This window comes from Sander lucioperca, chromosome 22 (genome assembly GCF_008315115.2).
Source record: "Sander lucioperca isolate FBNREF2018 chromosome 22, SLUC_FBN_1.2, whole genome shotgun sequence".
Lineage (NCBI taxonomy): Eukaryota > Metazoa > Chordata > Actinopteri > Perciformes > Percidae > Sander > Sander lucioperca.
Window position 1 is genome coordinate 10,380,404 of NC_050194.1, and position 27,340 is coordinate 10,407,743.

General features: G+C 41.6%; 2 protein-coding genes and 1 long non-coding RNA gene across 6 annotated transcripts; 2 read left to right on the forward strand and 1 right to left on the reverse strand.

The window, feature by feature from the left end:
* Window positions 1–18: 18 nt before the first annotated feature.
* On the forward strand, window positions 19–7,025 carry atpaf2 (ATP synthase mitochondrial F1 complex assembly factor 2). Its single transcript, XM_031291229.2, has 8 exons — window positions 19–421; window positions 506–550; window positions 716–864; window positions 3,937–4,034; window positions 4,465–4,545; window positions 4,689–4,801; window positions 5,054–5,169; window positions 6,093–7,025. Exons 1-8 carry the CDS (start codon window positions 310–312, stop codon window positions 6,237–6,239), a joined length of 861 nt encoding a protein of 286 aa, XP_031147089.1. The 5' UTR covers window positions 19–309; the 3' UTR covers window positions 6,240–7,025.
* A 121-nt stretch (window positions 7,026–7,146) lies between these two features.
* tom1l2 (target of myb1 like 2 membrane trafficking protein) lies at window positions 7,147–25,240 on the forward strand. Of its 4 annotated transcripts, XM_031291220.2 has the most exons (16): window positions 7,147–7,392; window positions 7,798–7,882; window positions 8,538–8,616; window positions 8,931–9,080; window positions 10,893–11,027; window positions 11,163–11,309; window positions 12,557–12,673; window positions 12,845–12,978; window positions 13,560–13,611; window positions 14,535–14,543; window positions 15,373–15,541; window positions 18,088–18,214; window positions 18,509–18,584; window positions 19,854–19,913; window positions 24,352–24,388; window positions 24,500–25,239. In XM_031291220.2, the coding sequence occupies exons 1-16, from the start codon at window positions 7,341–7,343 to the stop codon at window positions 24,646–24,648; spliced, it is 1,578 nt and encodes a 525-aa protein (XP_031147080.1). In that variant the 5' UTR covers window positions 7,147–7,340; the 3' UTR covers window positions 24,649–25,239. The 4 variants fall into 4 exon arrangements, with proteins under 4 accessions (XP_031147080.1, XP_031147078.1, XP_031147083.1 ...); XM_031291218.2 differs by lacking the exon at window positions 14,535–14,543 and having other exon boundaries at window positions 15,358–15,541; window positions 24,500–25,240; XM_031291223.2 differs by lacking the exon at window positions 14,535–14,543.
* LOC116044212 lies at window positions 15,150–23,081 on the reverse strand. The gene is made up of 2 exons (XR_004103640.2): window positions 23,027–23,081; window positions 15,150–15,349 (listed from the first exon to the last, which is right to left on the reverse strand). It is a non-coding gene; the product is annotated as an uncharacterized LOC116044212 (long non-coding RNA).
* Window positions 25,241–27,340: the final 2,100 nt, after the last annotated feature.

Consider the following 27,340-nt stretch of genomic DNA (forward strand, 5'->3'; position numbering starts at 1 on the left):
AGCACTTTTAAAACTACATTTCCCACCTATAAACAGTATTTGCGACGCACAGAGGTCACACGCGTGCTTTTGAACCACAGGACAGGACCTGCTGTGTGAAAGCTGAGGGAGAAATGTGCGGTAGTATATAGCAACTTTACACAGTTAGCCAGTACGGTATAAACAAGAATTGATGCTAATACGAAAAACATTCACTCGTATACAAATGTGGCGTTTAATAAATTAACGAACTGCGGTCAGAAACAGGTAGCCTAGCCTGTCAGCTAACGTTAGCTTATCTTACAAACATATCTTCACATAACTGTCGCTATGTTTAGGGGCATTGCTAGACTTCAGAGTCAGTTTGGAAATATCCTTTCTCCCAACAAAGTGCGCAGTCCGCACTTTCGGTTTGCTTTGAAATACTCCACAGCCATAACAGGTAAGATACATCTATTTTTCTGCTGCAGTACATTAACCTTGTTGTGCGAGTGCTGACTGATGTGATGTGTTCTGCTGTTTCTAGAAAGAAAAAGATTTTATCAAGATGTCAGTATATCCCAAGGTGAAGGTAAGTGTCAAATGTCAATGGATCGAGTATGGGAATTCTGTGATTGGGGCAAAGTTAATTTGTTGGTAATAAAAGCAAGTTTTTGATAATATAACCGCTTAAGTAGTTGTTCATTCTCTGTGTCATTTTCTACTTAATTAATATTTTCATAATATTTTTATTTAGGTGGTTTATATGAGATAAACCTAGACAGAAAGAAACTGAAAACTCCTGGAGGGAAGCTGTTCACAGTGCCAAATGAAGTCCTGGCCATCGCCGTGGCAACAGAGTGGGATGCTCAAAGAGACACACTCAAGTTCTACACTATGCACCTGGTATGATCCTTAACTGGGAACTGGAGAGGCTTTAGTTTCTTATCCTTGTGGTCAGAACCAATTTAGGGTTGCTTGATATGTTTTAAAACAGCTATATGGATATGTTTGTAATGTGTTTTCAATTACAAACAATAAATTTGAACACAATACTTTTTAAACCTCCTCCATGCTATTGAAAAATATGCCATAGGCCAATTGACATGTCCTAACAACTTGACAGTTCTTCTTGTGGGAAGGTGGTGAGAGTTTGGGACCAGAAAACTAGGTCACGGTTTCCAAAAAGTATGAAAAGCCCTGACTTGTTGTATACTATGAGCTGCTGCAACCCAGTTTGACACAGACAGAGATTGCCACGCGGAGGTTTACTCCAGAACTAGTCTCGCAGTGCCAGACCTAACTCCACAGCGCTGTGGAGTAAGGTCTGGCTCAGAGGTGTGGACTCGAGTCACATGACTTGGACTCGAGTCACCAATTGGGCTGCATCTCATAACCTTTATTTGATAGCTCCTCGACTCCTCGGTCCTCGGCTGAACCGGATGTTGTTCTGGACCTCCTCGGTGAAGACCGTCTCAAAGCTCTTATTTCTGTCCCGAGGAGCGAGCATCAAAGAGGGATCACCGAGGAGCCATGAGCAAGGATACACAAAAGCAGCCTCCCCGGAAGCCGTACAGCTGAAGGAGTTGCTAACTCCACCCAAACAGCTGACGAATTCATGTGACGTCTCATCCCTCTAAAAACACATTTGCTCATTGCCTCTCTCCCCCCATGATTTCTTCGCGCCTCTCCCATGCCTCCTCAGTGGAAGGGAGACAAATGGAGGAGTCGAGGAGGCAATTTAAGGTTTATGAGATGCACCTATGGACTCGAGTCAGACTCAAGTCGCAAATTTGATAACTTTAGGCTGTACTCGAGAAAATCAGACTTGCAGCTCGACTTGGACTTTAACACCAATGACTTGTGACTTCACTTGGACTTGAGCCTTTTGACTTAAAAAGACTTGATACCTTTCCCCTTTATTTAAAACATATTTTACAAATTAATTAATGAAAAAAAATACTTTTTAAAAGCTATTAATTCCCAGCAAGTGATGAACACAAATGAACGCATCATTTCCCAGATCCACTTTAGCCAATCGGACAGACCGGAGAGCATTATGCCGGAGAGAAGCATGAAGAAGTGAAGTTATGTCGCTGAGTGCCAGTTGGAAATGATGACACCAAAGATAAAGACTATATAGTGGTCAACAAAAAACAGATGGCAATATGCAAAACACGAGGCTCGAAAAATTACAGATAAAGATGCAACAACTTCTTTTGACATTTGAAGCTGCTGTTAACCTGAAACGAGATGACAAATCAGCTTTGAAAGTAAACGGCTATGCGCTGCAATCTGCTAACGTTACAGCAGCGAAATCGTGGGTTAACTCTAAGTTACAGAAAAAAGCACAACCTTGTGGGTGAATAAAACTGTTTATGCCTTCCTTGATGTTTTATGCAAATTGTTATGTTCTCTCTCACACACATGCACGTACAGATTATTCATCCATAAAGTGAGTAACTTTAATCTAGAACTCTAGGACCTATTTGTGGCAGACTGCCACACTATGATTGTTTTTTTTTCTTCCATTGCATCTATCTTTTTGTTTCATTTAGACATAAACATGAAAGTGCAGTGCCAGTGTAAGTTCAGTAGCAGTTGATAAAACTTGTTCATGATATTCGTGATTTGTTGCCTGTCTTGACTTGGGACTTCACTACAAAGACTTGAGACTTATTTGTGACTTGCAAAACAGTGACTTGGTCCCACCTCTGGCTCAGCACACGTACTGTACATTCCAGCGTAGGAGGAAAAAAAGCTCTGGGTTGTTGCATTGCATTTCTTTAAATCAATCGTCTTGGGCGCCACTAAGTTCCGGACGCAGCAACGGTGGCTCTGCAAAATGGTCTCGGGAAGGAACTTGTTTAGCTGGCACATTTGCACCCTGCAAAAGCAAACGCCACATATAATATTAAATGAAGTTAACATTACAGTAGCGTGAGTTATTTAAACTAGCTGGATACATGGTTAAACGTCATTTGCTCTTACAATTGTATCGCCGTGTGTACCTCATCCATAGCAATCCTCTCCAAATCGGGCCCAAAACGTCCCAGTTCAGACTGATCTCATGAAATGGCGTATGTATGACACGCAAATCCGTATGCCATTATTGGCGTGTTATCAAGACGCATACTCGCTTTTCAGCGTGTTTATCAACACCGTTTGTCCTCCATTGACTTACATTACCTTGCGATTGCATGTGAATTTACGCCGTAGCGAGTAGTATGAAAGGGTGAAAATCCGCATAGGGAGGTTGGTGGATGGGTAACAACACAGGACTTTGACCCAGGAGATCGGAGATCGTGTCCCGCGTGTCACGTTTCCTCTTTTACTAAACCCAACCGGTTCTTCTTTTCCTAAATCCAACCCGTGTGTCACGTGTCCTAAACTCAAACGTCGCTTTCTTCTCACGATAACACGCCAAGTGGCGTGTATGTTTACGTCCGCTGTATACAGCGTAGACATACACGCGGATAGCTCAAAATGCGTACAGATAACACGCCACTTGGCTTAAGAAAGTGGGCGTGTATGTTTACGCAAAGTCATGATGTCATGTTGCCCAGTTAGATAGTAAATGCCGTAAACATATTCTTTGTAAATCTTTACAATCATTTCCCGAAAGAACGAAGCAGTCCTGCATTGTTGCACAATCCAAATTTTCTTCAAACTTTCCATTTTCAGAGTATAGCTTGCCAGCTCAAAGTTTGTTGTTGTTTCCCAAAGCAAATGGAGTTTGAGAACGGCAACACACAGAGAGCGGAAGGAGAGGGACACGGATGTCAGGCAATTATCCTGGAAATGTTCTTCTGTTGATCCAGACTAACTCTGATTCTCAGAAGAAAAACATTGCTAGCTATTGTTTTTGCCATGAAGCTCTTTTCATGCTTTTAGTTTTTTTTTCCTGGCACTAGTAAAGGATGTTTAACTAAAAATGTAACTGACCGAAAGAGTAATGTTGGTACACTCTTCCTGCAGACTACACTGTGCAACACAGCTCTGGACAATCCCACACAACGTAACAAGGAGCAAATGATCAATGCTGCCCTGAAGTTTCTGGAGACTGATACTGTCTGGTATACTCATTATTTTCTTATTGACTTAACCTTTTTATGAAATTATTAATTCTTTTTAGAACAGGGGCTTTGTAGTTTCTTTGGATAAGAAGCATAACTCATTCAGTGTTCTGTACATCCATATTGCCAGAGCTAAATTCTAACAATACTCCCTTAATAGGGATGTAAGGTCATTATAATCATTGTTTAATGCATACAGCAAAAAAAGAGAGAGATTAATACAATGACGACATAGATATTAAATGTCACGTCACATTATTTAGAACTTGATTGCTGCAGAAAAGATACTGCATTTGGACAAGCTTGTTGAATTTACATGTTGGTTATTTGCTGAGATATTTAGTTTTTTTTAATTATTTTTTTACATTGTTTAAGGTGAGTTGCTTGCAGTTATGGCTTTACATGTTAATGGTGTTTATGTCTTGTTTAGTTACAGAGTAGATGAGCCTCACGGATTGGTTGAGCTGCAGAAGAATGAGTGGGACCCGGTGCTGCACTGGATTGAAAACAGGTAACAGCAGCATTATCTTTAGTCACAGTCAAGGCGCGTCGGCTGATATTAAAGCCCCTAAAATGGCGATGTAGCCGTTGTTAATGTAGCTACCATATTAAGCTCTCTCCTAATTGTCTTTATCTCCCACAACTCAATTACAGATATAATGTCACTATTGGCTCCTCGTCCAGTATTTTGGGTCCCGAAATCCCAGAGGCAACCAAGGACACGTTTCGGCAACACTTGAATTCTTACAACTTCTGGTCCCTGACAGGTAAAACATCTCCAAATTGATCCAAGATAAGCACAGCTCTTTTGAAACAGGCCTTGGTTTAGATGATTTACCTGTAGTGCTAAATAGTATCATACGTGCTCTGATGACAAGATTACATGTGTAGAATATTTAGGTTGTGCGGTAACTGTAATAGTTGGGGTATTTAATCATTTTGCTTGGGTAAACGGTGTTATAATAAGCTTTAACAGTAGCAGGACAGAGCTATACAGTAATACGGTTTCTCCTGTGCAGGGCTTGAGTTTGTGATCACCCAGCTGAAGTCTGTTGTGCTGTCGATGGGGATGATTGACAGACATCTGAGTGTGGAACAGGCTGTGTTGCTCTCTAGACTGGAGGAGGAATACCAGGTAGGAGAGTGGCAGAATGGTGTTTCCATCAACTTCTTTTAGTTGGTATCATTGGCCATATTTCTTTCCTGTGATGACCATAAACAAAGCCCTTGGTCAAGATGCTTGGTGGCCTCTGTCTTGTGACACTGTTATTGTTATAGTGTTTTTTATAACATTTCCCAGAAATCTCAGAACTCCTCTTGCAAAGAGAATATTTGCTTCTTCAATCTTTATTGAAGAGCAGAATATTTTTTTTTCTTCCGGTTATTCTGCCAACCCATTTGAAATTGCAAGAAACTCAAAAGGATGGCTTCATTTACTCTGGAAAAACAATGCCCTCTTCTGTTTTTTATCATATTCCCCATAAAACCTGAGCCGTTAGCACACAATTACTCCATAACGACGACGTTACATTTATGGGATTGTTCTGGTGCCGCCAGAGGTACCGCCGGATGTCCCTCATTTTCGGCTGGATGTCCCTCACCTTCCACTTTTTTTGTGTTGGTATTCTAACTCCAGTCGATTTGGGAAACACCCTCCGAGCTAGAACCGACAATCAAATTATATATATATTTTTTGGAGTAAAATTCTCATCACACACGATTGTGATTAGTTTAAGGAAATGCCAATAAACCACAGCACGTTTTTCTCCTATCCAGGAATGTTGTGTGGACTAGCCGGAGGTCTGGCAATGCGAGACTAGCACACAATGTACAATGCAGTGTAGAAGCTGACTTTGTTCTCCTGAGTCTTGGTTAAACTTATTTACAGAAGTTCTTCAAATTACTTTGCTAATGCAGTCATGTATTTTTTTCTATCTTGCACTGCTGCATGTAGTGCCTTCAGTATAACAATTAAGAAACACAAAGTTTAACATGCTGCTCATCCTGCAGGCAGTGTTCTCTGTTGTTATTCTCTTAACATGTTTTTCTCCTGCACAGATTCAGCACTGGGGAAACGTGGAGTGGGCCCATGACTACGACATGTATGAGCTGAGGGCACGAACCGCTGCTGGAGCTCTTTTTGTTCACCTCTCGTCTGAGAATTCAACTGTCAAGCGCAAACTTCTGCAAGACCGAGAAGGATAAGCTCAAACATAAAACTCTTAGTAAGCACACATCAAATGTGCCCCTCAAACTGAAAGCACCTCGGGTTTATCCATGCTTCCACATCCACGCAGACAAACACAACACATTCGGTTTGTTCTATTTAGCACTGACAGCTGCTTTGTCATCTCACTCCAGTAAAAAACAAAAACAAACATTGGCTGTCTTTTTGCAGTGTTTATACGTGGCAGCTGCCAAGTGTGCCACCCCTCACCGAGTTTCCTGCCGGTTCTCAGTCATCCGTGATATTTTGGACACTGTGTATGGTTTCAAGAGAATAGTGACTACTGTCGTCTGTGTGGTAGTGGAATGTTAATTCCATGCCTGCTTTCTCTGTGTGCCACATTTGAATAGTGCACAGTGCATATGCTATCCAAATGGCACACTATCAATACAAACTGTGCTGTGTGTAGTATTGCAATAGGTGAAACATACTGCATTTAAATTATTTTTTTGTAATTAAGATGTCATTATCCATGTTCTATGTACTTTGGCATATTTAGTGTGGTAAGGATGTGAAAGAGTGAATGCTATTCATCAGTATCACCTCCACTGCACTCTGTTCTGTTTCTTCAAAAAGTATAATTTTAGCAGTAAAGTAGACTGCATCCTCATCCAGTAGTACTTTTCACGTACAAAGCTCAAGGTTTTGTTGCTTTTAATTTTCAAATTAAATTTAAATAATGACTCGTATGTCTGTGCCCTTTCCACCTACTGTAAGCAAAATGTCATTTTATTGTTAAATTAAAATCCAAACAAGTCAAAACATTTTTACAGATGTCTGTCATGTTTAATTACCATATGAGCATACGCCTGATATGATATGCTATGCCTGCGATGCATCATCTCTTATCAGAAGAGTGCTATAGTCATAAAATAGCCAATTATACTTTATTGATGCAACCTTTGCTACCTTTTATTTACAATCGCCTGACTCTTGTGTTGGATATTCTACCTGTCCAATCATGCTAAAGGTCAGGATTTCTTGGCCAATTACGTTGCTCTGTGGGCGGAACTTTATGGACCTTTCCTCATGTATAATCACCATCATCCCATGGACTGAGTTGTTTGTTGTCGAGCAAGATGGAGTTCCTTTTGGGAAATCCTTACAGTACCCCTGTGGGGCATTGCATTGGTATGTAAGCAGATGTTTAGGAAGTGACACTGCGTTAAAATAGATGTACATCCTGGGGATGTATCTATGTTGTGCGATAGTCATTTACGGGCTTACTACCTTTAGCATGCTAACGTCCCTGAGTGAGTTCTCTACAGCTGGACCGTTAGCCGCCTAGCTAACTAGTAGTTACGGTAACATCTGTTATAATTGTGCTAGCAATATCGTTAACAAACTTAATGTCTTTTGTGTCGTTGTCAATTATTAGGTCAGTGCTAAAATATTAACGAATACAATTATATCTTAAACGATGACTAATAGCTAAGTTAGCTATCAGTGAGCTAGCCATTAGTCACCGTCTTATAATTGTCTTACTGAGACGTCTTTATATGTCAATTTCTTAACTAACGACTTGTGTCCTTTTAGAGAGAGCCACCGATGGCTCTCTGCAAAATGAAGACTGGACCCTTAACATGGAAATATGTGACATCATCAATGAAACAGAGGATGGGTAAGTACTAATGAATTTCCATGTCCGTTATTGATTAACTCTCACATATGCAGTAGCTTAATTCTGTCTTCCTAGTTCCTGTGCTATTTACATACTGCATTGCTGCAGCAAGATAAACTAAAGTCAGCCCTTTTCTCTATTTATCTGTGCCATACTAAGAGAAGAAGCCTAGCTCTGCCTGTCCAAGGTGGATTTATGCCAGGCCTTATTGCTTATCTCGTTCCTCCATTTACCTTGGACTGTGTGTTTTAAGCTCGTGTGTGTGGTGTCCAGGTCTTGTTTGATTAGTGGGTTGTAAACTGCCTTTGGTGAGACCAGCCTAGTGCAGTGTACTGTACATCAGCAGCCTTTAAAAAGAGATCTGACTTTTTTCTTTTCTGGGGAATGTAATGGGGTGTTATATGCAAACTGCTGTGAGGCTACCTTAGAGTTAAATAGACACGTTGTCAATGCAACGATTGTGAAAAGTCAAAGAATCATTTACATGCGCTTGTTCCTGGTATTAAGCTTCAGTTTTGTCCATCATCCTGTCAGTTCCATTCATAAAATGTCCCTTAAAAGCCCTCGACCATTAAGTTATTGGTAATTGTGCTTGTTCTGCTTGGAATGATTTACCAATCAATTTAAAAGCTTGTGTGTGTATCTGTGTGTGTAGGCCAAAGGATGCCATTAGAGCAGTGAAGAAGAGGCTGAATGGCAACAGGAACTATAGGGAGGTGATGTTGACTTTAACGGTGAGTTAAAAATGGGCAAGAGGAGAGCAGCTACACATTATTTACACAGTATTTATTCACAGTCACAGTATTAAAAACATTATTCATGTCGTCTAATTATCCTCATGTCATAATCTGAGGAATAAGTCACTAGTGAAATAGTGTTACTGTGACCCTTCTCTCGCATAATGTAAAATTACAGTATGTAAAATTTGCAATCACAGAGGATTTGTAATCCAAAATATCATGTACATTCTATGTCTGAGTTGCCAAACTCTTAACATACCTATAACAGAATTTGATTCACACAGCAATTTCTTCTCTGCATCCATCAGGTCTTGGAGACGGGTGTGAAGAACTGCGGCCATCGTTTTCACGCTTTGGTCACTAGCAGGGACTTTGTTGATGGTGTGCTAGTTAAAATCATCTCCCCTAAAAACAACCCGCCCACAATCGTTCAAGATAAAGTACTCGCCCTGATTCAGGTAAGATGACAAGAAAATAGCTTTCGCCTGGTGATGGTTCATTGCCTTGTGTTGTGTATCACATTAGGATAGTCGGTGCATGACATAAAGCTTAAAAGGTTATTCCCATGACCGGTATTGAGTCTTTAAATTTTAATTTTTTTAATGCTGTACATCAATGTGAGTGAAAGCTGGTGTTTGTGATTGAGTCAGTTAGTGAGAGCTGAAGTTGGGTGTTTGCAGTGTAGGTGTTAAGTAAAGTATGTGTGGGTGTGTAACCGTCCAAAAGGTGTCCTGTCATCCCCAGGCAGAGCCTCAGGTAAAGTACAGTGTCTGCAGGGCCTGCAGCAAGGAGCAGCTCTAGTTACCTGTCACAGCTCGGGTAATGCTGCTCTAGGCTCATGTGGGCTGCTCTTGTTTCCATCAGGGAAAACAATGAGACTACAGCTTACAGCATGGATCCAGGAGAGGGGGTGGGGGGGGGGGACTAGACGTGAGGGAGAGGGGGTGAATCTAATTGGTTCTTGTTTGTCTCGTCATTAGGAAGGTCAGCTGGAAAAATGTAGAACAGCACTCCCTTCACACAACCGCAAGAGTATTGTTGTTTTAGCAGACTGTGGTTGGGTTAAGCAGCTCCCTAACCACCATCTTTCTTTCTGTTATGGTGTGGGGTGGAGGGGGCAAGGAGAGCGTGATTTACAAAAGCAAAAACGTCAGTCTTCTGGACCCCACAGCCCGTTGCTTTGAAGCCTGGCATCACCACACAGCCAGCGTACGGTACCAAATCTACCGTCGGGTATTAATAAAGTTACCTTACCTTTCCTTTACCGCCTTTCATGAGTTCACCTGGAACTCCCAGACAGCAAGCATGTTTAGTTATGTCTGTTTCTCTCTGCCGTTGTTGTTTTTCACAAAGAACTGGGCTGGTTAAAGTTAACTGATGTTATAGAGGTCCATTAAAACAAGTGCTATCAGAGCACACGTTAGGTTGTGATAGACAACGGCAGAGAGAAATAGACTCACTTGCGGTTTTGGGAGTTCCAGGTGAAGTTGTGAAAGCCGCCGCCGTAGATGTACGGTAAAGCCAGAAGCTGAATGCGGTCAAGCCGTACAGGGAGATGAGGGGCTATTTGCTGTTTTTCCGTGCTGGTCGGTGTTCTTCTTCAGCATTTAGCGGCAGTCTAGAACTTTTTTAACGTTAGGCGTAGATACTGCCCCTGTCAGGTCCGGAAGGATTGCATCCCCCGGTACCTATGGTACTGTGGAAAAATTAGTTCCAGCACGTTTTCAGAATTTTGGCACCGAGTTGGTACCGAAGTATCGGTTCTCGTGACATCCCTAGGCCTTATACCATTTCAGTTTAAAGTAAGTAAGTAAGTCTAAGTTCATATATTCCAGATAAACACTCAACAGCCTCAGTCAGAGTATTGGTTTTGCATTTTTAGACATATGTGAACCAAAGTAAGGGTGCTGTTTTGGAAATTTGAATTTTAGATCAAACTGGCTTGCAGTTCGAAGTGACCAAATTGGATAAAAAAACAACCTGTCTTAGTGGACTTGTTTTTTGTGTGTCATGTGTTTGAGCTGTTGTAATGGCCCAGTTTAGCTTTAACTTTCCCACTTGTGAGAGTGAGAAGTCAAATGCTTTGTGGTTTGCTGACAATGTATTCAAGGCAGACAAACAGAAATGATCAGAGAACCGGCCTCTTTTACTATTCTCACGTCACTCGCTTTGTTTGCTGTGTCAGCCCTCCTTTTACCCATGTTTTTTATGTTTGTTCAGTCTCTCCCTCCCTTTCCTATTTAATTATTTTCTTGCTCTGTCTTCTCCAGGCATGGGCTGATGCATTCAGGAGCAGTCCAGACCTTACAGGTGTGGTCCAAGTCTACGAGGAGCTAAAGAGGAAAGGCATTGAGTTCCCCACGTCAGACCTGGAGACCCTGTCACCTATAAACACACCTCAGCGGGTAGGAGGCATCATATGAAGCAGCTTAAATGTGTACACAAGTTTCTGTACAAAGACCAAGCAGAGTGTGATTATCTTGCCAGATATTTTTTCCACATACTGTTGTGTATATTCTCTCTTTCTCTGTTGCTTTTAGTTGCCGTCTGCTCCAGAGGGCGACTCCGCCCTACATAAGTTGAGCACCATTCCTCAGCCTGCACCACATGTTGTCCCACCAGCCTACATCGCCCCTCAGGTCCCCAACACCCTCGCCTCTGGATCCATCAATCCTACACCTGAACAGGTATAATGTTACTCCCATAAACACACTGAAACTGAACCGTTGGTTCAGATATGTATTGTACAGACCCCGTAGCACCCAGCAGTTCCCTCACAAGAGCACAGGCGTATTTACATCTGCATCTGTCCAAACAGACCAAAGAAAATTATTAACACTTCAGAGTATGAATACACTGCTGCAAACATTCTTGGTGTGACAATCCCCTAAGCCAATGTTTTCCTAATCCATATATTTTTTTGTCAGTGTTAAAGTGCTCATATTATGCTTTTTGGGTTTTTTCCCTTTCCTCAATTGTGTTATATATCTTTTTTTGTGCACGTTATAGGTTTACAAAATGAAAAAGCCCAAAGTCCACCCCAAAGGGACTTACCATCTCAAACAGAAAACACTGTTCACAAACTGCTCCAAACAGCTCTATTGTAGTCCAGCCTTTACTTCGTGACAAACGTGCATCACTTTGTAACACGTTATAATGCTCGCCTAGCTGCTAGCGTGGCACGCCCTCATACTCTGCTTCTGACTGGCTAGTAGTCCTTACCTAGCTACTGTGCATGTGCGACTCCCAACAAAGATGGAATAGAAGTGCGATGCCTCACTCTGTAGCTAAAACAGAGAGCTCAACACACAGGGTGAAAAGAGGAGCTGCAGCAATGTGCAGTACAACAAAAATATGGTGTTTTTTGAAAATTAAACTGTGTAAACCTTTTCTGGTACAACCTCTAAATACAATTATGAACCTGAAAATGAGCATAATATGAGCACTTTAGTTTTTGGTGTTTTGGTAAGTTATTACCACTAATGCCATTATTATGGCTATTTGAACTGTTTATACATTATTTTAGCTAACAATTTCAACTGTTTATGTATTACTTTTTGCTGACTATTTTATCTGTTTATCCATTGTAATGGCTAACTATTCAAACTGTTTATACATTACTTTTAGCTGAATATTCTTAATTAATAACTGTTTATTCATGACGCATGGTGTTGTTGTGAATGTATTTTGTTACAACTGACTCAGGTTGATGGGTAACTTATGTGTTATTACCAAAGGTTTGTAATCCCTTTTGGCTTTCATTGTCCTTTTAATCAAATCACAATTTTTATTTTTAGTTGAGTAGAATTCTTTCCATGTACCCCTGGTTGGGATTCACTGCCAGCAATACTGTCGGTTGCAAGTATATTTTTTTAATGATTAGTTTGTATAATAATAGACTAACTGTGGATGAATTTACCTCTGTGACACCCAGATTAGCCGGCTGCGCAGTGAGTTGGACGTAGTTCGTGGAAACACTAAGGTGATGTCAGAGATGTTGACTGAGATGGTCCCGGGACAGGAGGATGCTTCAGACTTTGAGTTACTACAGGCAAGAAGAGTGTGTGTGTGTGTGTGTGTGTGTGTGTGTGTGTGTGTGTGTGTGTGTGTGCGCGTGTGTGTGGCCAAAATATTTTAATTCTTTGACAACAAGGCCAATTACAATTATGTGTCTATTAACAGTACTGCTAGCTTTCTTTTGCGCGTGTGCATGTGTGTTTAGGAGCTGAACAGGACTTGTAGAGCCATGCAGCAGAGGATAATGGAGCTCATCTCCTGTGTTTCTAACGAGGCAGTGACTGAGGAGCTGCTGCATGTCAACGATGACCTCAATAACATTTTCCTACGCTACGAAAGGTTAGAACACACAGAAAAATGCAGGCGCATGCTTTCTTTTAGTGTGTTTATATAATTTTTTTGTGTATGTAATAAATGTATAAAGTACAAAAAAACACATTTCACTGCAAGTAGAGCTTTCTCTACCACAGACAGCACTTTTTCTCAACTGCTTGAAACGCCTCACGCACATTCCTGTTTGAAATTCCTCAATTTGTGATGTCATTGATTGAGAAAGCCACCCAGGTTTTTTATATGCGTTGCCTATAGGTGCTGCCTGAGCAAGCACAGCCCGCCCAGTGGCTTGTTCGATTTTTGGTTGACTAATGACAACAGAGTGGGTCAGCTGACCAATTAGAGCAGACTGGGCTTTTCGGGAAGGTGGGCCAAGAGCTCAGACCGAGCGTTTCAGGCAAAGAAGCTGCAGCATTAGGCAGTATGAGAAACATAATGTGTTTTGAACATCAAAGCATGTAAACCTATTCCAGTAGACCCCAATAGTACAGATATGAGGCTGAAAAGGAGTGTAGTAGGGGCTCTTTAAATTAACTTTGAGAGAGTGTCTTTGTCATTTCTTTTATGTTGTCCTTTCGTTGCCTCAGGTATGAGAGGTTTAGGTCCGGGAGATCCTCAGCTCAGAGTGTCAACAATGGGGTGAGTCAGCAGTTAGTAACTCAGGTGGTTGAACATCCAATGTTTGCATCACACTTCACACTCCTGGATTACCTGTCTGAATCTGCTGAGCTAGTTCTGCCATGTCATGGTGTTTATTTTCTGCTCATGTTGTCTCACCCTCTGATCTGGTCGGCACCTTTCAATGTCAGTAATGTGGACTGGCATGTCACGTTGCCAGTCAGGCTTTACTGTACAATGTCTTTCACGACTTGACATGACTTACCAGATGTACATGCCTAATTAAATGGAAACCACACAAAGACTTTTACTTTCATTATAAAATGCAAAGCAAATGTCATTTATTTACATTTTAATTATTCATTTTTAATATTCTGTCTTCCATTGGTTTTCTACAATGCAGTCAGAGCAGGCCTGGTGCATTTAAGTCCTGTCCAGTAGAGGGAAACATTGGCTGTGACAATACAGCAGTCAAAGCAAAATCATTGCATTTTGGGTTAGTACTGGAATCGAGCCGATTGAATTTAAAGATCCACTTGTTTTGGTCGTGCCAGAATGAAATAGAATCAACAGTCCAGTCACAGCTTTGGAGCAGTCGTGTATGCCAAAAGGGTTCTTTAGGATTCATCAGCCAAAAGACAGCAGCTGCTTACAGTAGAGGTCTTTGTTGCTTCATGCCTTTTGTCAATTTCCTGTTGTTTCCATCTCATGATTCATATTTCCTTTATGTTATACACCAAAATCTACATGGACCAAAAACATTGCCAGGAATCTGATGAATCTGCTGGAACATACTTACCTCTCCATAGGGTTTCCAGTTAATCAGGCATGCTATATCTTCCGTAGTTATCATACCATTACGTTGTGTCCCTGCACAGCCATGTTAATGGTATTCACTGTCTCTTCCTTTCTGTTCTTTTCTGTTCTCCTGTTTCTGTGGCTAGCTGAGACAGGCAAGTATGAAAATATTGTCAACCTCCCTCAATGACCAGCGTCACCCCACAGCAACTGTTGAAACATGGCTAAATAATATGGGCCCTGCCTCCACCAGTATCTGTCACCCCCATATGGCATGTTTTGACTATGCAGCCCCCCATAAATACAGCCAATGATACGCTGAACCAAGGTAGACTGACAGTGACACTTTAGCTTTAAGATTGCACCAATGTGAATGTGTCCCTAGAATCACTGTCACGTTGTGTTTGCACTGTCTCAAACAGACAGGGTTTGGGTTTTGCAAAGTGGTCTTGGTATATTAACTCCTCCAGAGCCCAAAGATTCAATCGTCCCTCTTCATTTCTACCTTCTTAAGGGGATAGTTTTGTCCTTGGATACCAGCACTTTTATAGTTAATAACAACATTATCACTAATTGGTAGACACCACTTAGACTTATACATGTCTCTAATGTAGAGCAATATTCTTCGGACCCCCTTAAGAAACAGTTTTTTAGAAAAGTTACTTAATTTCCTTCTACGTTTTTATGCTCTCCTGAAGCTAACCAACATGTTTTCCAAGATTGTACTTATTTGTATCATGCACCCCGCCCTTATTGTTTTATTTATTTCCATCACAATTTTTGTTTGTTTTTGTCTTTCATTTTTTTTCCCAGACACAGTCAAGAAACTACTGTATAACCCTGCCTTTCCTTAGCTTTCCAGATTTGTTTTCCCTGCTCATGAGCCAGAAACCCTAAATCTCAGCTCAGCTTCTACATTAAACAAGAGCAATAGTGTGTGTGCGTGTGTGTGTGTGTGTGTCTCATCAGTTCTTTTTTCACCAGGTCCTGAGTGAGGCTACAGAGGACAACCTCATAGACCTGGGCCCAGGCTCCCCAGCCGTGGTCAGCAACATGCCGAACGCACCCCCGACCAGCTTGCCTCCGACAATCACGGCCCCAGCAGGAAGACCCTCCTCCCCGGCCACCTTGGCCTCCCGTCTGGCTGGCCTTGGTACGCACACCCTACCTTCGACACTAGCCAAGCGCTCGCTCTGAGATAACCACAATGCTGTTCTTCTTCTGATACAACATATTGCAACTGTCAACAATTATAATTGGCTACAAGTACTTAAATTACATGTATATGTTGTATTGCCAAAAGCTGTGAAGAGCTGGTTGTGTTTCTGAACATATGCAAGACACCAACATGAGGAGCTTTTGCTTAATTCACCTGCTGGCTAGTTAGCTATGTATTAATACAACCAAACTGAGTCTCCTTATGCTAGATGTGTTTTGGAACAAAGAATGCAGCTAAAAACAAGACAGTTTAGAAGACAATCACTTATGTTACTGGAAGTACAGCATATCACCTTTTGTACTGTGAGTTGGAATGTGAAGATTGATACCGCTCTCATGACTGTGTTAACTATGGAGCTAAATTTCAGAGGTCCCACCCATACACCTGCTTGACCAGTCGCGTGTCAATCACAGCTGTCAATCATAATGTTACATTCTGTTTTCATAGCATGAGGTAACTAATGAAAAAACAAACTTATCAGAAAAAAGCAAATGAACAAACATCAGCATGATAGAACTACCTAAAATGACAGAAACCATCTTTGTAAAAAAAATTATTTGACGTATACTTTGATTTTTTAGTTTGACCCATGTCCCATCCGCTAGTCTCTCATTGCCAGACCTTCCTCCACAGCGCTCCGGAGGAGGGTCTGGCTACTCCACATAGCATTCGGGCATGGGAGAGAAACATGCTCTGGTTTATTGGCATTTCTTTAAACCAATCACAATCATCTATGCGCCGAGCGGAGCCACGGTGGCGCTGCAAAATAGCCTCGGGAAGTAACTTGTTTTGGTGGAACATGTGTTCCTTAAAAAGTTCTTTTAGTGGTGCAACAGAAAACTCAGATTGGACAGAGAGTCTAGCTAGCTGTCTGGATTTGCCCTGCAGAGATATGGGGAGCAGTTGACCATAGTCCTCATAAATCCACTGGAGTTTAAAATTACAACACAGAAAGCGAAAAGAGTGAAATCCAGCAGCAACGGAGCAATCCCGGAAATGCAAGATCACAACGTTCCACATCTGGGATTGGAAATTGCGCCGGATTTTACTCTTTTCAGCAAGTTCCTTCCCGAGGCTATTTTGCAGCGCCACCACGGCTTTTCCCGGTGCTTAACGCTGCCCATAACAATTGTGATTGGTTTAAAGAAATGCCAATAAACCAGAGCACGTTTTTCTCCCATCCCGGAATGCTGTGTGGACTAGCCAGACCCTCCTCCACCGCGAGACTACCCATCCGCTAACAGGGAGGAGGCAGGGTTTATGACATATACTGCAGCCAGTCACCAGGGGGCGATCAAATGTTTTGGCTTCACTTTTGGGGAGCTGTCAAGCCCTCCTTCTTCATATACAGTCTATGATAAAGACTGTGCCTAGTCCTGCTATTACTCTGAGGTTGCTAGGCAACCTGCAGAGATGTCAGGAAGCCACTAAACCTGGCTGCTGGTTGCCAAGAAATAGTTCCAGCTTTAAGCCCCCCAGTAAAACCCAAACTTGTCGTTGTGACATTTCAAAATACAATCTATTAATTACTAAGCTTTAGAGGTATTGGTAGCGATACTTGTGAACTTTGCACAGAGCCAGGCAAGCTGTTTCCCTCTGCTTCCAGTCTTTATGTTAGGCTAATAAACCCCCGGCTCTAGCTCCATAGTTAACGTACAGATATCAGAGTGGTAGTAATCTTCCCATCTAACTATTAGAAGGAAGTAAATAAACGTAACTTCCAGTCCTTCCAGAAAAATGTGGAGTTTTTTTGTGATTGTTGCGGGCAAAAATCCTTGATTATGTGGCACGTTTTCTTAAAAACTGCGATGGAATATGCGGGATATTTATGCAATTTTATGCCATGAATTTGCGGGAACTTGCACAAATTGTGGGAACTTGCAAAAACTGCGGTTTCATCTTGGCTTCATCGCGGGGTTTGCAGCTTTTCGATGATGTTCACGTCGCGTAATTACGTCACTTCATAACGTTCCCATGGCAACAGGGGAAAATGGCTGCTCTTGTGTGAAGTATACGCAACATTTTTCAACTTTCTGCTAAGATATATGTGACTTTTTTGCAACAAAAATGCGGGGATTATGAAATCATGCAAGCCCCGCATATTTTGAACGGAAATCGGCAATTTATGCGGCGAAAGTGCGGCGTATTTGAAAAAATGCGGCCCCCGCATAAATATACGGACTTTGGCTGATTATGCATTGAATTATGCGATCGCATAATCGCGTTTTTCTGGAGGGACTGAACTTCCTAAAATGCTGAGCTGTTCATTATTCCCTCTACCTGCACCACCACAGATTATGGTCGACTTAATTTAGCCCCCAGCTGATTCTGCTTCTGACCTCCATTTTATCCTTTGTTGACATAATTGCAAAGCTTCTGTACAAAATATATGAAAGAATACTATTGCTTCAGCTTTGTAGTTTATGCAGTGGAATTCTGCTTTTATGCTGTAGACAATCAAGTGTATTTCTTCCCTCCAGACATGGGCGCTGACAGTGTGAGCAGCACCTTGAGCTCTCTGTCCAGCTGTAAGCCTCCATCTGGTCAGGATGACTTCGATGTGTTTGCTCAGACCAGGACTGGAGCTCTGCCTGAACCAAGCAAGATGTAAGGACGCAGTGATTTTACTCAACATTCTTATTTCATGCATCTGAATTTAACTAACTAAACTGAACTAAAGTTTGGTCTGTTTTTACATGCAGAGTGTAAATTGAGTTTGTTTGTATTAGATCCCGCAGTCATTTTGAGAATGAAAATAATTGATTATCAAAATTGTTGCAGATCAATTTTCTGTCAACCATTGAATGGACTGATTGTATTCAGCTCTAGTCAATATTTTCCATTACGAAAAAATGCTGCAAAACAGGATTCTAAAAGCCCATCTTTACCTCTTTGTCTCAGCACTACAGCAGCAGACAGCAACGCCTCTGACAACCTTCCTCCCACTCTGGATGTCCAACAGCCGACTGCAGGAGCGGTGAGTCTCCGAGACAACCTTAATGTCCAGTGTGGGCTATGATTTTCAGTCTGTGTTTTCGTAACCACTCAAAGAACATTTGGAGTGTGTGTTTGTATGTGCACCATGCAGTTGTACCAGACATTTTCGCGTTATGCTTTAACGTGCGCTGCTGGATGCTGCTGATCGCTAATTAGTTAACATATTGAGAAAACAAGCTTGAAACTCGTCTTGGAGATTTTAGTTTTTGTCCCTTTGTGTTTCTAACCGAGCCTGCAGTTTTAACAGCAATATCTTTAATATTCAGGCTACCTTTTCAGCTGTTTTATTTGTCTGTGTGGCTCTCAACTAGCTTCCAGTGCATTTCAATTTTTAAGTCCTACCCTCAGCTGTTGTTTTCCATGCATTACTAACAAGACTGCCATAGATTTTGTCTTGTCAGTTGTAAGTGTGTGAAGCTTTGTCTTATCCCTGCTAACTAGTAAAGGGAATAAACAGCAGTCAAATGTTGCTAATCAGTAGGGGGGTGGGAATCACTAGAGGCCTCACAACACAATATCATCACGATGCTCATGTCACGGTACGATATTATTGCGATTTTAAACATAATGCAATATTCTGCGATATATTGCAATTTATTACCTTAAACATTTTCCCAATTTGAAATGATGTCCCCAAAAGGAAACTTTGTCAACATCTGTTTTATCTAAATAGATACATGTCTCTGTTTGTTCATCTCACTTCAATTTTATTGCTGCAAAATGGGATTGTCAAGCAGACAAACTGACCAACACATATGATAATAGATCGATTCTTGGCGTCTGTGTGTATTTTTTTTTCCCCCACCCCTACTAATCAGTTTGTTTTATGTGCTCTGTGGGTTGCTGACTGTGTAAAATGGTCAAATTTAAATGATAAAGTTTGTATTTACTGGCTGAAGCGACCTGTCGTGCTGTCAGATATGCCGTCGCTCGCTATATTCAACTTCACTAGCTTTACACTGCATCCCCATCTTAACCTTGTGTGATGTGCATTTTTTTTTGTGTGTTTAAGTGTAAAAGTTGATTCTCCCTCATATCGACGTGACTCCTTGTCACTATTATCACTGCCACGCCGTCCACAAACACTGATCTTCATTCCATTTCTTTATTTTTTTCCTTTACAAAATAAGTTTAAGTTGCATTTGAGTTAACACTGAAGTTCATTTAAGTCATATTTTCTGTTGTTGGGATTTTTTTTTTTTTTTTCTGTTGTGGCATTGATGCCCCTGGTCCTGATGCTGCTCCGTAGGGTGTCGGAGGCCAGTCCTCTGTCATGGATGACATAGAGGAGTGGCTGTGTACTGATGTGGTGAGCCCATCATGATTTTTTATTTCTGCCTGCAGTCTTCTCTCCCTTTCTCTTTCCTTTTTTCACTTTGTTATATCCCCTTCTCTCATTTTTAAAGTATTTTGTAAAACCAGAAAGTAAAACATTTCTCTTACATTACATTTCCTCACTTTTTGACCAATCACACATTAATATCCTTGTTTACTTTCAGTTACTAACGGTGTGTTGTGGGGACAAACTGACTGGACTAAATTGTGTAAAATGAGCATGAGGTTTTGAATGTAGGTATGGGTTGCTGCATACATTGTGAGACAAAGCTTTGCCTCCACCAATGGACACACTATCAAGTGTCTATAATCTGGTTGTAGTCTGGCATTTAAACATTGCAGTGGACATTCTGAGTTATGAATAAAAAGTATGTATCCATCTGGCTTCAGCTCTGAAAACCAGCGATAAAGTTTCTTCTACTGTGTTAGATTTTGAGTTGCAGCTGCACATTTGATTAAATTGCTTTTGTTGCCTAAACTTAACTTTATCTTTAAAGGCTCTGACACACCAACCCGACCGTCGGCAGAAAAGGCAGTCAGACTGATCAGTCGGCTCCTGTCTCTCAAAAAAGTGCCTCGGAACACACTGAAGCGACGCCGACTTGAGCGTACGTTCTGCGCGTGCGCAAGACGTAATACGTCTCCATAACAGCAGGCGCCGCTAATCTGTATTGTCACCCAACAAATGAAAACCCGGAAATGAAGGAACATCTCTCTAGACCTAGTTAACACAGAGCACGCTGTCGTCAGTCATTGTTTTCATCAGAGAGTGTTGATAGTAGTCAAGAAGGGTCGTCGTTGTCATTACTCGCTGAACGGAAGAAAATACGGTGGCTAGTAATAAGAAGATACTGGCGTTGTCAGCTCTCTGGCTTCTTCTTGTGGAAGAAGCACTGATTCGCTAGTCAAGATTCAACAAGTCAAATCGGCCAAAATGAAGGCCGACGGCTCCTCCGACTGACGACAGCACGGAACACACCGAACAGACTCCAGTCACCGACCTCGCCAGACTGTCCGACGGCCGATAATCCAATAAACCAATAGTTTGGATGTTTTGAAGTGGGGTTGTATGAGGTACTTATCCATAGTCAGTGTATTACAGTAGATTGCAATCGGCATGCCCCCAGTTTGGAAAAGCAGACAGGAGTCCCGACACAGAAGCTAAGCAATGTACTGCTGTGGACAGGGGCAGCAGCAAAAACATATTTTAGCCACATGAATAAAAAAAGAAAAGAAAAAGAAACACCCTAAAAAATCTATATCAGTTAAAGTGTACACTATATTTAGAATATTTTCACTGCTTTACCCTGCTGTCAGACAGCCCTTTTCCGATAGGAACTGAAGCCGTTATCTATGCTCTTTTCAAAGCCACCAGACTTCTTTGTCATAAACAGTAATTTTACCTTGCAGAACACGGGAGTTGCTGCCTTGATCCGTTAGTTAGTGTGTGTTATTGTGTGACCTAGGTGTTTTTAAAAGGGTTAGGAACTAGCAAAACTAACAAACTAACCGATCGAGGCAGCAGTAGACCAGCAACTTCTTTGTTTTGCGAGGTAAAATTACTTTTTTTGTCAAAGCAGTCTGGTGGCTTTAAAGAGAGCAATATAACGGCTTCAGTTCCCCGTCGTAAAGGACTGTTTCAAGGCAAGGTAAAGCGATGAAAATATTCTAAATATAGAACACTTAAACTGATTTTTTTTTTCTTAGGTGGCTAAAATACGTTGTACAGTCCATTGCTTAGCTTCTGTGCCGGTATTTCTGCCTGTTTCTCTAAACTGGGGCCATCTACTGCAGGTAATAAACTGACTGTGGATAAGTTCTAGGGCTGCACAATTAATCGAATTTTAATCATGATCACGATTTTGGCTTCCCACGATCAAATTCACGTGATCGAGCGATATTTAAAATGCGTCATTCCGTTCATAGAACGCTCAGTATCAATTTTTTTTTTTTTTTTTTTTTTCAAAGCTCCGACTCAGTCGGTCATAAGTCATCACGAGGTTTACCAATTTACCAGTAAACGCAACATTTTGTTCCTTCAGTGTTGTTTTTCAGACAACAACAGTGACCAGTGCTAGTTTGAGTCTTTTAGCTCATAGCTTTAGCGGCAGACTGTTGTACATCCCGCTGTTGGAATCCTCTACAGTGAAATACAGTCACACTACACTGTTTAGCTGTCAGCATTTTAGCCGTGTTTAATCCAGTTACTACTGTAGCTAACGGTAGGCTAACGTTACCTGCTGTGTAACGTGTTATTAGTGTTTACTAGCATGACATGGAGCGATGTTTCTGTTGCATCTAACTCTCTCTGTTTTGGAGCATCAGAGCGCAACGCAGACATTTAAGTGGCACCGTAATCCACGATGCTATTTCATCCGGTAGATACCGGATTTTAACATGCGCCGTTAACGTGAACAGAAAATTGCGTTGCCTGTATCTTTTCACGGCAAACGCACATGTTTGGAAAGCGGTCGCACAACAGCTGAAATGGCATACTCCTTCATAGTATCCTTCAATAAAGGAGGAATGTAGCACAATATGGATGTATTGGCAGGAATGTAGCACAATATGGATGTGAAAGCAGTTATAATTAGCCTATTTGACAATAAAATTTGTTTTGGTTAAAATCAACAAATAATTGTGATAATTAATCGTGATCTCAATATTGATCAAAATAATCGTGATTATCATTTTGGCCATAATCGTGCAGCCCTAATAAGTTCCTTATACGACTCCACTTCAAAAGATCCAACTATCCCTTTAAACAACAAGTGTGTCTCGCCTAAGCTTATCAAACATTTTAATGTGACAAAAGGGAAGAAAAGGCATGTGTAATATTGTGTTTGTGGTCCAGAATGAGTGATGAAGCATTACAAGAGTTCATGCTCATTTTATTCAAATTTATGAGACTAATGTTGCATTATTAAGTGGGAATATCCAGCTGTTTTAGTTGGGAAACAACTAGTTCTGGTATTTATGGTATTTTCTATAAACGGGTACGTTATAACTATTTCCAAAATTATTTGCACAATTGTGGGTGAGTGGTAATGACTGAATGGTAAGTGGCTCCTTGTTATATAATAAAACGTGTGTGTGTGTGTGTGTGTGTGTGTGTGTGTGTGTGTGTGTGTGTGTGTGTGTGTGTGTGTGCTAGGGATCGACCGGTACTGGTTTTTGAAGTCTGATACTGATTATTAGTAGTTAATGAAACCGATAATCGATATTTGGAACCGTTATGCATTTACAGTGAAAATGAAAATCTTTAAGTCAAAATTAAGATTTTGGAATGTTACAAACTCCCAACACAAACCTTTGTTTTCAATGCTTTAAGCTATTATTTAATAAATAAGAAACGTTCAGATAGTGTTGTGGGACATTAAAGGTCCTATGACATGGTGCTCTTTGGATGCTTCTATATAGACCTTAGCGGTCCTCTAATACTGTATCTGAAGTCTCTCTCCCGAAATTCAGCCTTGGTGCAGCATTACAGCCACTAGAGCCAGTCCCACAATGAGCCTCCCTTAGTATGTGCCATTTCTGTCTGTAGCTATTGAGGAGGAGGAGGAGGGGGGGGCAAGGTGGAGGGTGGGGCTGTGGCCTTGACCAACTGCCACTTTGCTCGTTTGAAAGCCATGATGTCTCTCTTTCTCATGGGTGGGCCAAATTCTCTGGACGGGCAAAGCAGAGAAAGGGGAGGTAACCTTGCTCCTTATGACCTCATAAGGAGCAAGATTCCAGATCGGCCCATCTGAGCTTTCATTTTCTCAAAGGCAGAGCAGGATACCCAGGGCTCGGTTTACACCTATCGCCATTTCAAGCCACTGGGGGACCATAGGCAGGCTGGGGGAACTCATATTAATGTTAAAAAAAACCTCATAAAGTGAAATTTTCATGCCATGGGACCTTTAAGTCAGACTCAGGGGGAGTGAAACCGAAGCAGAGGGACAGACACAAAGCTGTAGCAGAGCCAAAGTAGCGCACTTTTTAAAGCAACACTAGGTAACTTGGAAGCGGAATTGTCCATTACATTACATGATGCAAGTTTGCCAGATCGGGTAGCGGATCTGTAGTTCGAATGAACTGGACAATGTAATGTAATGGACAATTTCACTTCCAACCTGTAGGGGGACCGAAGCGGGAAAAGTTACCTAGTGTTGCTTCAGTTAATTAACTTTATCAGTTATCGGGCAGATAAAACGCTGATACAGATAATCAATATCTAATAAACTGCCAAAAAAGGGATAATCGGCCAGGGTCGATAATCGGTCTATCCCTAGTATATACAGTACAGGGTGTGTGGTGGTTTTGGGCACAAACCAGGATCAGAACTGGGTTTGCAGTGGTTTGCAGTGGATTAGCTTTAGCAGAGTCAACTCTCAGGTGTGACATTGTTGTCTTTCTTTTTTCACCAGATAGGAGATGAAGGTGAAGAAGGCGTGACAAGTGAAGGTAGGACATCATAAATCTTCTTTATTTTTTCCAGCTACATTTTAAACACATCTCCTCCTCAAATTCACTTTCCCCTTCTTTTTGTTTTTGTTTTACTTCCGATGCTCCCAGAGTTCGACAAGTTCCTCGAGGAGAGAGCCAAAGCTGCAGAGATGGTCCCCAGCCTACCGTCGCCCCCTAGTGGCGAGCCGGGAGCAACGCAGGGAACCCCCAGCCGCAAGAAGCCAGCCAGGCCGGAGGACGCTTTGTTCGCCGTGTAGACCTTCCACCTTTCGGCCGCCGATCCCCAGCCTAAGACCAGACCAGCCGAGCAGCATCACCCAAGAAAAGACTGACCTGACACTAAAACACATCCACCTCCGCTCTGATTCAATACTATTCAGTTATACTACAGAGATATGTACATGCTCTCCTTATAGAAGGGAGTTATTCATGCTCTCCGTTAATTTCTCACAAGAAAGGGTACACCAAACAAATGGCTTTATTTCTTGATAAGCCATCAGACGATGGTGTCAGAGACTATGAGGCAGCCTGCTCCCCCCCCCCCTCCTCCTTCTGTGTGGGTAAAGAATCTCCCTCCGCCTGTTGTGGACTGCAGAGCGTCGTGTTGCAGCTAATCCTTAACAAAAAAGCGAGTTTTATAAAAGAAAGTTCTGCTGTGCTTGTCAGCAAGGACAAATCAATTTCTTACCCAATGCCCTTAAATCATGCATTAACACCACCAGACCTGATAATTTCAGTCTTTAAGTGCTCATATTGTGCTTTTTGGCTTTTTCCCTTTCCTTTATTGTGTTATATATCTTTTTTGTGCACGTTATAGGTTTACAAAGTGAAAAAGCCCAAAGTCCACCCCAAAGGGACTTACCATCTCCAACAGAAAACACTTTCACAAACTGCTCCAAACAGCTCTATTGTAGTCCAGCCTTTACTTCCGTGCCGAAGGTGCGTCACTTTGAACACACGTTATAATGCTCGCCTAAAGTCTTTAAACGCTTCAGATGTAAAGTTATTCGCTGTCAAAGGGACGTCAAAATGAATGGCAGTCAATGGAATGCTTACGGCGGGTGAGTGCTTGTTAGCATCAAAATGGCGCTAGAGGAGCTACGGGTTGTTGACAGACGCTTACCCCCTTGGTTATAATGCTCGCCTAGCTGCTAGCATGGCACACCCTCATACTCTGCTTCTGACTGGCTAGTAGTCCTTACCTAGGTACTGCGCATGTGCGACTCCCAACAAAGATGGAATAATGATGTAAAAGTGTGATGCCTCACTCTGTAGCTAAAACAGAGCTCAACACACAGGGTGAAAAGAGGAGCTGCAGCAATGTGCAGTACAACAAATATATGGTGTTTGAAAATTAAACCATGTAAACCTATTCTGGTACAACCTCTAAATACAATTATGAACCTGAAAATGAGCATAATATGAGCACTTTAACATTTAAAGAAACCCCAACGGAACCGTTATGTTTTCTTTATTCAGGAAATGCCCATTACAGGCTGCAGCAATGAGCATACCTCCGAGGAAATTGTTTTGGTATTTGTATCGGTCCCTTTTGCAAGTCACTCCCAAGTTGAATTGTAAATCTGTAAATGACAAATGTCAAGTTTATTAGTTGTGTGTATATTTAAGCTACAGATGTATGAAAGAGATATTAATTTAATGTAGATTTTTTTTTTTTTTGAGAAGGGTTTATCTTCCAGCTGCTCCGACGACAGGGATGTACCTCACTGTGGTCTGATTTCTCACAGGAAAAGAGAATTGGTATACATCTGATAATCTACAAACACTAATTTTTAAAGGAAGAGGAAGAAGGGAATGTAGTTTTTTGTGTTAGGCATAGTTGCGCACCACACCAACAAATGTGTCTTTTCACCCTCTTCTAGGTTTCTCTTTGACAAACGTAACCGCAATTGTTATTGAGATTATTTTACGGAGATTTTAGTCGCCTGAAGCTGCTGTCTGAATTCATGCAGGTAGTTAACTCCGTCTGCTTTCTGATTATTCTATTCTTTGAATATTCTGTCTGATTCATGTAATCATCTTTTTACTGAACACCGACACTTTGTGTCATGAATTTACATTTGGTTGAGTGGTAGTGTTATTTTGATCAGAATCCCAGTCAGAGTTGGTCTTGCTGGTCGCTGAAGAGACACACATGCTGTCATTGGTGAGTTTTTACTCACTGGCTGTAGGTCTGAACTCCTTTTTGAGTAGATTGCGCTGTATGATTTTGTTGAGTTTCGAGGACCAACATTGTGCAAGGAACAATCTTGGATAATTGGGTCGTTTATACATAATCCGGTCCTGTCTTTGATTTCCAGCTTAAAGGGGTAGTTGGGATATTTTGAAGTGGGGTTGTATGAGGTACTTATCCAATGTCAGTATATTTCCTACAGTAGATGTCGGTGGGCACGCCACCAGTTTGGAGAAACAGGCAGGAGGACACGGAAGCACAACATTTTTTTTAGCCACCTAAAAAAAAAATCAATATCAGTTTAAGTGTACGCTATATTTAGAACATTTTAACTTCTTTACCTTGTTGTCAGACACCCCTTTCTGACGGGGAGCTGAAGCCGTTATCTATGCTCTTTCTCGGTTAGTTAGTGTGTAGTCAATCTTTGCCAGACCCTCCTCCACAGGAGCGGAGGAGGGTCTGGCTTGTCCACACAGCATTCCGGGATGGGAGAAAAACATGCTCTGGTTTATTGGCATTTCTTTAAACCAATCACAATTGTCTTGGGCGGCGCTAAGCAAAATAGCCTCGAGAAGGAACTTGTTTTGGTGGAACATTTGTGTACGTTCAAAAGTTGTTTTATTCGTGCAACAGAAAACTCAGATTGAAAGGAGTGAAAGGAGTCAAATTCGGCGGAATTTACAACAGCAACGGAGCAAGCCCGGAAGTGGAACGTCATGGATATAGACTAGTTAGTGTGTGTTATTGTGTGACTT

What these genes read in the sequence shown, in the direction of transcription:
- atpaf2 (XM_031291229.2), top strand. Translation starts at nt 310, where the DNA reads ATGTTTAGGGGCATTGCTAGACTTCAGAGTCAGTTTGGAAATATCCTT. An exon ending in CAACTTCTGGTCCCTGACAG is followed by an intron (nt 4,802 to 5,053) that starts GTAAAACATCTC and finishes TCTCCTGTGCAG; the next exon opens with GGCTTGAGTTTGTGATCACC. An exon ending in GACTGGAGGAGGAATACCAG is followed by an intron (nt 5,170 to 6,092) that starts GTAGGAGAGTGG and finishes TCTCCTGCACAG; the next exon opens with ATTCAGCACTGGGGAAACGT.
- tom1l2 (XM_031291218.2), top strand. Translation starts at nt 7,341, where the DNA reads ATGGAGTTCCTTTTGGGAAATCCTTACAGTACCCCTGTGGGGCATTGC. An exon ending in CCCTGTGGGGCATTGCATTG is followed by an intron (nt 7,393 to 7,797) that starts GTATGTAAGCAG and finishes GTGTCCTTTTAG; the next exon opens with AGAGAGCCACCGATGGCTCT. An exon ending in CTGCCTGAACCAAGCAAGAT is followed by an intron (nt 18,215 to 18,508) that starts GTAAGGACGCAG and finishes TCTTTGTCTCAG; the next exon opens with CACTACAGCAGCAGACAGCA.